At 39.5% G+C, this 9,846-nt stretch overlaps 1 protein-coding gene across 2 annotated transcripts in view; it reads left to right on the top strand.

The window, feature by feature from the left end:
- The first annotated feature begins 6,816 nt into the window (after positions 1 to 6,816).
- Positions 6,817 to 9,846, top strand: part of G6PC2 (glucose-6-phosphatase, catalytic, 2) — an 8,124-nt gene continuing 5,094 nt past the window's right edge. Inside the window, exons 1-3 of one of the 2 annotated variants that reach the window (XR_728182.1) lie at positions 6,817 to 7,118; positions 7,385 to 7,458; positions 7,801 to 7,910. Coding sequence is in view for 1 of the 2 variants with exons in the window: in XM_010191870.1 (XP_010190172.1) it covers positions 7,241 to 7,458; positions 7,801 to 7,910 (328 nt within the window). In the remaining variant the exon portion in view is untranslated. Of the gene's footprint in view, positions 7,119 to 7,240; positions 7,459 to 7,800; positions 7,911 to 9,846 lie in introns of those variants that run through there. The other variant, XM_010191870.1, reaches the window with a different exon arrangement.

Raw genomic sequence — 9,846 nt, 5'->3', positions numbered from 1 at the left:
CTGGCAAAGGCGCCTGCCGCGCTGTCCGCAGCGCCGGGGAGCGGGGCCGGTGGCAGTGACAAGCCTGGCGCGGTTTGTGCGATTTACTGTTCCGTGCAGAACGAAACGAGGCTCGAACTGGGGAGCAGGCTGGCTCCTCTGCGCTCCTCTGAAGCTACGGGCTTTGGCTGGCTCCTCTGCGCTCCTCTGAAGCTACGGCTTGCGTCCAATGTCTGGTTTATTCACGAAACATCCGTAGTCGTAAATTTTGTGACACTGCTGAATCGCCTTTTTATTCCCAAGCCAGAATTCTCTCATGAGTGAGGAGCTATTTATGTATCTTTATGATGGATAAATAATAAAAAATTACTTTTAATCTTTAAGGTAGATGATAGGAAACTGGCGTGCAGAGTTAATTGCAGTCCTTTTTGGTGTGAACAAAAACAGTACAGCAGCTGTGTCTGCACCCGGTCCTTGTCAGAAGCCTCTGTCATCGTGAATGTCCTCTTTACAACACTGAGCCTGACTGAGCCTCCAGTTGAGGATACTCCCTTTTGGCTCTGGGTAAGCACTACTTTCTGATCCCAGATACCAGCTCTCAGTTTGTAACAGAAGCGACTTTCTAATCATATTGTTACCATAGCTAGTGAATTTCTCCTAGCTTTATTTTACTTCAGTGCCATTTAGATGATCTCAGAATCATGCAAACTTAGTAAAGCTTTGAGGATTGCTGTCTAAAACTCCTCCCCCTCCACCGGACACAAAGCAAAGTCTGAGCTGAGACCACGATCTATTAGTTGCATTATTCCTGTATAAACTGTTACAACTGGTGGATGGCACTCCTACCCAACTGTAGTTTTGTCTCATTTGACTTGGACACATGTTCTCCAGCTTTCATTTTTTTTTCACCATTAGTCCTAAAACTAATTATTAGATCACTGTTTCTCATCTGCTACAGATAATGTACTGAAGTTGAGCTAGTTCAAGAATGAATACCTAGACACACAAATTTGGGCATTATGGAGCCTATACTTTTCTTTAACTAGGATAATTTCTCTCTTTTTTCCCCAAACAGACCTTATACCTAGCCAAGTGAATGCTGCCAGTATAAAGTTTAAATGTTGCCCCTGACATTGCTTGCCTTTGTTATTTGACCTCATAACTTTCTGAATACAAAATTTTCCCAGCTGCTGGAGTTCAGCAAATACAAGTTCAACTAATGTAAACAACTCCTGAATTCTATTTTGCAATCTTTTGGTAGGTTCTTCAGTCTGTTCTCTTCTGAATCCTTTTATTAACATAGATAATAGGTTCACCCCACAGTAGTTGGCACTAGCTCCAAAATGTTAGGTGTCTTTTTTTCCTCAGTGAAGTTTCTCTGGTCCTCATTAGTCCTATTCCTTTGGTTTAGACTTTCACCAGACAAAGGCTAAATACAGCCTGTGACATTTACAAGGACAATCCATACCTTAATTGATCTTTTTGCTGATTGATTTGGGAATTCTTCTGCAGAGTTTTTTATAGACATGAACTTAGAGTGTAACCTATCCTCAGCCTTACTTTCCCACTATGAAATCTCTCCACAATCAGTTTACCAACTGGATGTGTAAATGAAGCATGGTGATTTTAGCAGGTAGATACTAGTTTTCTGTTCAAACTGACGGCTTTTACCAACCACAAACAGAAATGTGGCCTCATGACCCAAACTAGCACAGGTCATACGCTTCTTAAATCCTCTGTTGGGTCTCATTCAAGAGGCTCCACAGTGAGAAACGCTGGCACCTAACCTTGCTGTAACTCTAGCCCAGGTGCTTGTTCTGGAATTTTTTATTCCTAAATGCCTTGTCATATTGAGCCACAGGGTAGTCATGGATGGAAGACAGTTTCAACTGTGATTTACCCTATTTCTAGCCCTACGAGCTTTGCTGGGACAGTGTAATTGTACCACGTACCCCTTTTCTGCATTTGCCAGCTCTTCATGTGTGTCTTTGTAGCCCTAGGGTACTTGGTTAAATTTAAGGTTCTGAAATGTACACTGTTAGCAGCAGGGTGACAGTTAACCTACAAGCAAACTGAAGGCAGGCTATTGCCAACAAAGATCAGTTGCTTTGTTTTATTGCTAGCTCAAAGTCCATACTGCGCTATTCCCAGTGCTGGATTAAGGGGCAGTTGAGAGCTGTAGTTCAGGCTTGGAGAGCTACTGCAGTTTACATGGAAACTGCTAAGGGAATACAAAGTTGAAGAGCTGGTGCTAATAAGCAGACTCAGCTGGTTTCTGACCTCCCTGCCAATGGGGCTCGTTTCAGGGATTAGAGAATGGCAGTAAATAAGGCAGTGATCTTATGTGAAGGGGAACAACAAAACAAAAAATGCAGTGGAGATGGTTGTCTTTATGGGTGCAGACTCCATTTCTGCATGCAGTTTATAGAACTTGAAGGATTTTTATTCACTGTTAAACCCTAGGTTGCTTGTCATTTCTAAAAAGTAGCTCTACATACTTATGATAACGAGAACACCTTAGAAGTGACTTTTTCATTAATGTACTGGAATTGTATTCCATGCATTGTTTGTATCATTTACACTATTACATATACAAACACACAGAAATATAAAGAAGTATTAAGGTCTTGCAGTTATTGTTATATTGTAAACACGAGTTTTGTTAGTTTCCTGTATTTGCATAGTTAACTTTATAACAAGGAATATTGACTAGGAAAGATTAGATTAAGGTGGCAAATCCAAGAGAAAGCAACTGGTTCATGGTTGCTAAAGCTCTACTGGTCAGTCAGTCCAACCCTAAAGAAGCCTGCCCGTAACTAGGGCTGCCTGCGTCCAATGAGGAATGCGTGAGGGAATGAAATGGAAAGAAGGAAGGAAAGAATGAAAAAATGAAGAAAGAGAACTTGAAATATTCTTCTTTTCCTTCATCTAGAATTGAGATCTACCTTCTCAGTGTTCCATTTGGAAAATATTCATACCTAAGAAAATAGCCGTCAGCTGCTGTATACAGTCTGCCTGTGAACTAACGAAATTGCTAGTTAATCCTTGTAGCTGCTCCACTGCCAGTGAAAACACCGATGTGGAAATTAATGCTGTTAATGTTATGGTTCAGTTAAGTAAGCGTAATGTACTAGAAAGTCAGGCCCAGTACAGAGGACTCCATTAACAGTGTTTTAGAAAATGTTTGCTTTGATGGCTTTTCCTTCCCTTGCAAACATTTGCTTAACGCCATCTGATATCCGTTATACAATATTTGCTCTAATATGTAAGTGTAAAGCAGCTGTAAACATTTTATCCTCCCTTCAGTGGATCATCAGTGTGACCCTTGTTTCTACGTTATTACGAAGAATATATGAAGTTGTGGATAGTCTCTGGATTTGTATGTCTTGGAAAATAAAATAAATCAAGAAAATATCAATAAATGGAAAGCTCTTTCTATGAACAGGTAGCATTTTAAAGGTTTTTGCTTTGCACTAAGAAGTAATTTGATCACGTGAAGGCCAAACATTAGTTCTATACTATCAAGACAAAATTTGATTTAAAAACATGATTGCATACACGTTCTGGCCATTTTGTACAGATCACTAGTCCTCCTCACAGTTCCACATACAGCAAATAGTTTTGTTTCACATATTATCTCAAGTGACTTTTTAATACTCTGCATTACAGAAGCATTGTACAGTGCTTTGCCTAGAAAAGGAATGGGAAAAAAAAAGCCTATTGAGGAAGGATTTATTCTTTGTTAGTTTAAATGAGTTATTTAATATAGTATGTCAAGACATGATTCTGTGTCGTTTCCTTGCTAGTTGCTAGACCTAGGAAGGTCTTCAGTATCTCAGATGTTTGTGGGTTGCCAAATACCGCAGGACAGGAGATGACCCACATGTCAGCTGTTGATTGCCTCTTGGATGAAGCAGGATCATGAGTGCTTCCAGGCACAGTGAGAACATCACCGCAGCTGCCTCTCTCACAGAAACCTGCCTACCTGCTCCCCAAAAACTTCCTGCTTTCTGTTTTGTAGGTTGTGGATTTGTTTTAACCATCCGTTATAAACTTGACTCCTTTGATATGGCTAAGATGCGGATGTAGGAGCTTCTGAAGCAGTCAGAAAGAATGTAGGAGAAAATGAAAGCTTATTTATGTTTGCTGTTACCTATTAGTCTTCGTTGTGTCTAAGGTGCTTATCTTTCTACCTAAGCAGAAAGATAATTAGCAGCTTATGAACCAGCAGCAAAATCTTTAGAATTAAAATATCAGGAGGCCTTTAGCATTTATACTAAAAGAGGTTACTTTACTGAAATATTGCCAAGACATACCTTCAAACACTGTATTAACAAAGTTTCTGGAGAACCAGACTGTGCCTGAATGGCTCTGTCTGAAGAAGAGTTCACTGAGCAGGTGCAGCACTGTCCCAGGGGGTAACATGGATGGGTGGAAACGTGCAAAAAGTTACTGCAGTGGTTCTACACGTCCTGCATCCAAGAGGCAATTCTTCTGACACTACTGAGTAAGAATAGTGGCGGTAAAGAGGGACTGGAAAGTGATCGGGTCACTTGGTAGACTCTCCTGAAGACATTAAATTGTATCTTGGTGGAAACCTACTTATTGCACAAGATTTTTCCTGATAGAACAACTGTTATTTAGGCTTAACCTCATTATGGTTGCTGTTTTAACGAAGTACTAGAAGTAAGATGGCTGCTACTGAGCCACAAAGGGACTTACCCTTTGCACTCATGTTCAAAGCTAATTTTTCTTTATCAACTAGAATGAAAACCTGAAGAAAACCTCAGATTCTGCACACTTGTGCGTGCTAAACCCAAACATGGATAAAAGAATTATTTTTATTGTTGTTTGTATTGTAAGTCTTACTTATCTTTAAAGGAGAGATACTTTTTCAGTAAAAAAAAATTGTAGCAAAAGGACATTTTCTCTAGTCATAACATATAAAAAATTATTTGCAAGAGATATTTCTTAACAAGCAACTTCTTGGGAAAGAGCTAAGAGAGAGAAAATTAATTCCATTAGTTCATTTATATGACAGTTCCCTCGCTGGGCACCCTGAAGATCTATAAGCTATTTGACTTAGCAAAAAAACCCCCCAAAACAACCAAAAAACCCAACAAACCCAACAAACAAACAAACAAACCAACCACAAAAACCAAACCTCACCAAATATTTACAGCTAAAAAGCTGGGAAATATTTAGTGTTGAAATACCCTGAAATTTTGGGTTTGGAGAGGTTTTCCTTGAAATCAGCTAATACCAGATGAAGTGAATAATTCAGTCAACATACAGAAAAATATTGTTGTGGTTATTCAGAAACAATGCATACAATTTTCAATCTCTTTTTAACTCTAAAGTATTCTACATGGCTTAATGCAACTCGTAGCAGTAATCATATAGGATTTCAATCTGCTAAAAAGTTTCTAAAAGCAGACTGTTAATACCTAAAGTAAATGCAAGATTGTGTCAGGAACAGAGGTCTTCTGAGTGCATTTAATTGTCATGCTTTATTTGCTGAATCTGCTTAATGTTTCCGTGTGACTTCCCTGACCACACATCATAAAGCCCTGTTAAGCTGTGAAGTCTCCCTTCAGCAAAAACAGTTAAGTAAAGTAGTTCATATCTTTGTCTCCACAGCTTGTGCAGTTTAGATCCAAGTGCCATGGAGAAAGCAGTAGGGAAGAGCACAGTGCATATATACAGCTGCTTTTGTTTTCTGGTTTTAATTGTTTCACTTACATAGATAATCTTTAATAGAAGGTATTAATATGTTGGAATATTAGAACCTGATCAATAACTGAAGTTTTCCTCTTGTGCTCTGATGATATCAGATGTTATCAGAGATTTGATATCCATTTAATCTCTAGTGGAAAAAAGTTTGTCACGTAGCCACCTCACAAATGAACACAAGCTTTTCCTCTGCTGCAGTTATTAATACTAATATTGGTAAATCTGATATGCTAATGCGTTATTTGCTGTATATTCTTAAAATCCTGCTGTCTGGCAGATCTCAGTTTCCTTTTGGCTGTTTGCCCTGGAGAACCCAAGTGCTTCACTTGGGAATACTTCAGGAAAATACTCAAGCGACTGTTTATAAGGGCATGTAGTGATAGGACAAGAGGTAACAGCTTTAAACTAGAAAAGGGTAAATTCAGGCTAGATATTAGGAAGAAATTCTTTATTGTGATGGTGGTGAGGCACTGGCACAGGTTGCCCAGGGAAGCTGTGGATGCCCCATCCCTGGAAGCACTGACCAGGTTGGATGGGACTTTGGGCAACCTGGTCTGGTGGGAGGTGTCCCTACCCATGGCTGGGGTTGGACTGGATGAGCTTTAAGGTCTCTTCCAACCCAAACCATTCTGTGATTCTGCGATGATTCTATGATCTGTTCCCAACCTTGCTCTGCTTTATGAAGCAGGTCTCATTGCTGCTAGGCTGGGGGGTTGCAGTAGGTCTGGCTCTAGCTCCTTCTGGTAGAGGTGTGTAGGACTTGCATCACATAAATAGCACTCAAGCATGGCGATGCTCAATGAGATAACTCCGAGCTTAGATGACTGAGCTTCATCTGCATTGTGGTCTGGATCACCATGGCTTCTTGTATGAGGAAAACAATGGTTTTTCGGTGCTTTGAGAATATTGCTGCTTTAAAAATGAATCTAGAGCTACTACTGTTCATGTATGGATGCTGGTTGTACTTTCCATGACTGAAAGTGTGTTGTGCAAAGCATTAGACGCAGCGTGGTAGCCAAATTCTATTGCAAAGTGAAATGTACAGCTTTAATGACAGTGCTGCAAAGGCCAATTATTTGTGTATTCTTTCTGTCCTTTATACAGGCAGCCCTTAATGAGGTATACACGTTACTAATGTCCATCCTGCAGAGAAATGAACTGTGAAAAAATGCAAGCAAACATGTTCCAACTGTTCATACAGAGGATTGCGTAAGTCACACACTGTGCTTCCACAAAACTTTCCCCACAATTTGCTGCTGCTCAGCATGTACTTCACTTGGTTTCCTCTAATTAAAATGTGCAAACAGAAAAGCTTTCCAGTGCTAACAGACTCATGTGCTTTGCAGGCGATTTAGAGCCACGTGTTCCAGGAATGGCTGGGTACACCACACCGATGCAATATAAAGGCAACGTCAATCACCTTCTCTCGCTTTTTAATAGCTCCCCTCCGTGGTTCTCATTCTCCATCACTAACACCTTAAGATTAAAGGAACTTTACTATATTTCAAGTACAGTTTAATCCATTAAGATGGATCTCCTTCATAGCAATGGCGTGCTTATCATTCAGCATTTACAGAGGGACTACAGGGCTTACCAGGATTTCCTTAATTTTATGTCACATGTTGGAGACCCCCGGAATATATTCTCAATTTATTTTCCTCTTTGGTTTCAGCTCAATCAAGTGGTTGGTACTAAAATGATATGGGTGGCAGTCATTGGTGATTGGTTCAACCTCATATTTAAATGGTAAGAAGCTGGATTTATTTTAAAATTTGGTATTTTTAATGGTGGTTACTATATGTGCCTCAAGTTTAGAAAACTTGTGTTTTCTATTTTCTAATAATGTGCTAGTGGACTTTCCCCTGTAATTATAAAACAGAAATTCACAATGAAGATATTTAAGATATGTTTGAAATGGCATTTTGATAGAACAAGAAGAACCTATATGAACTATTATAGAATAGTTTTGGCAATATAGCTCTTCATATTCATTGTAAGATTATTTAATGTGCTTTGCTCAGGCCTTCTTACATAAAAATATTTTTATTGTGTTTCTGCTTCATTTCATTTTTTATTTTCCTTTGTCAGGATTTTATTTGGCCATCGCCCATACTGGTGGGTGCAGGAAACAATGATTTATCCCAATCAGTCAAGCCCATGCCTTGAACAGTTTCCTATAACTTGTGAAACTGGACCAGGTAAGACATGTGTTGGAGTTTACATCAGTACATTTAATAGAGATAGTGGCTTTTGGGAGGAGAGGATGTGACTTATGAAGTTCTTATATGATATACAAATCTCAGACCTCATGTTTAAATAGCACCAAAACACAGGAAGGGAAATAAAGAAGAAATAAGATGTGGTAGTTATTTGTTTGCTGTATGACAAGAATGTTTACTTCATTGCCTTTAAACCATGCGAGGGAGGGGGATTTGATTTAAAAATAGCTCCTAGAATGAACTGGTGTATTGGAAAGGAATTTTCACAAAATCTGTGTAATAGGCTCAGGGGATCACCGGCTTTGTGAGGTCACTTTTAGGAACAGTTGCAGTGCCAATGACATCAGCCTGGGGAGAGAAATTCCCCAAGAGTGGTGTTTAACAGTGTTTCAAAACAGAGCAGGGCACTGTTGAGTTTGAGGGCTTGTGCGCTATTGCCAGCATTATTCAAACCCCCAAAACTAGTAGGTGGTTCAGTGTAAATAACAGTAATATCAACCATCGATCATGTAACGTGTCACAAGTGAAAATGGAACCCCTCTTCCCAGAACCAGACGTTGGCACTGAATGTGTGTGGGGGTACGTGTACAAGTACATCGGAAAAAAATTTCCTCAAAAAGATGTACATTTTCAATGTATTTTCACTTTTTTATACCTCATTGTCTTCTCTGTGGAACTCAAAATGCAATACTGCTGAAGTTAAATGAGCTTGTGCAACCATAATGTATGAAATAAGGTAAACTTGCTTGGAGCTGACTGACTGAATTTAGTTTAATTCATTGTACAAGAAAATAATGACTGTGGAAATGAATGTTTTGTACCTCCACAGTACCACTGCAGGCTTTTAAGTGGTTTGCAGAGCTGTGTTTTGTTAACAATATCCTGTATTATATCCCATTGTAATTTTGAACGAGAAGCTTAAGCCCTTGTATCAGGCAGGGTTTAATAATGCCTGGTCTGTATGTGATCTGCAGTCTGCTTCAAGTTTATTCATTTGGGACCTAACCCAAGATATTAAAGTCCTTCAGGTCTTTTCAAAAGCTGTCTGAACTGTGCCCATTCAGCACCGTGTAATTCCAGGCCCTGGCTAAGGAACCAGTCAGTGTGTTTCATTTTGGTTCACTGAACCAGAAGGCCTTTCTTCCTGTTACTTTCTTCCTGAAGTAACAAGTCATTCCTATTCCTGTCCAGTGGGTACCACCATCGTATCAATTCCTTGTCTGCACTTATAATGGCCACATTTTCTCCCACCTCCAGGTTTGCCTTGACCATTGACAATATCTGTCACTCACCTGTTCCTCATTGACTAGAGGAGGTACAGTCAGTGCAGCTGTTAGGTTCACCCAGTAATTTTTTGAGCTTACATGGTACTTTGCACACTTTTAAAATACGCAATTTATATGAAAAGATTAGAGAAGCAGACACAGATGTGAGAAAGGCATATCCAAATATTGCTAGGATAGCCTGAACCGCAAACTCCCCAGTTCAACCAAAGGGAGAGCTGAGGGAACTGTTTTTACAACTACATGGCAAGCAATCTAGGACCTGAATTTGGTTTGTACTTCTGGAATGAACTGAACTAAAACCCTGCAGCCATCTTTTCTCTAGTAAGTGCTTAAGAACATAAACCTTAAAGTGGAGTTTATGATGTTTCTAGTAGGTGATTTGCAGATGAACTATGAAGCAATTTTCCTAGATGACATTTTCCTAGATGACAACAAAGAGAAGCTTTCCCATTTCTGATATTCAACATTATGGTTTCTTTATCAGTGACATTTGTTCCATTGTGAGGTTTAGAAGTGCACATCTGTAACAAAATTAACCAGAGTTGGTAGTGTGGCTACCAAAGATACTGCCAAGCAGAATACCGAAAATGAGTGCAGGGAGCCAGAGATCATTGTGCTTATCCTCCCTA

Source organism: Mesitornis unicolor, unplaced genomic scaffold, assembly GCF_000695765.1.
Source record: "Mesitornis unicolor isolate BGI_N332 unplaced genomic scaffold, ASM69576v1 scaffold16389, whole genome shotgun sequence".
Lineage (NCBI taxonomy): Eukaryota > Metazoa > Chordata > Aves > Mesitornithiformes > Mesitornithidae > Mesitornis > Mesitornis unicolor.
This window is presented reverse-complemented; position numbering and strand designations above follow the sequence as displayed.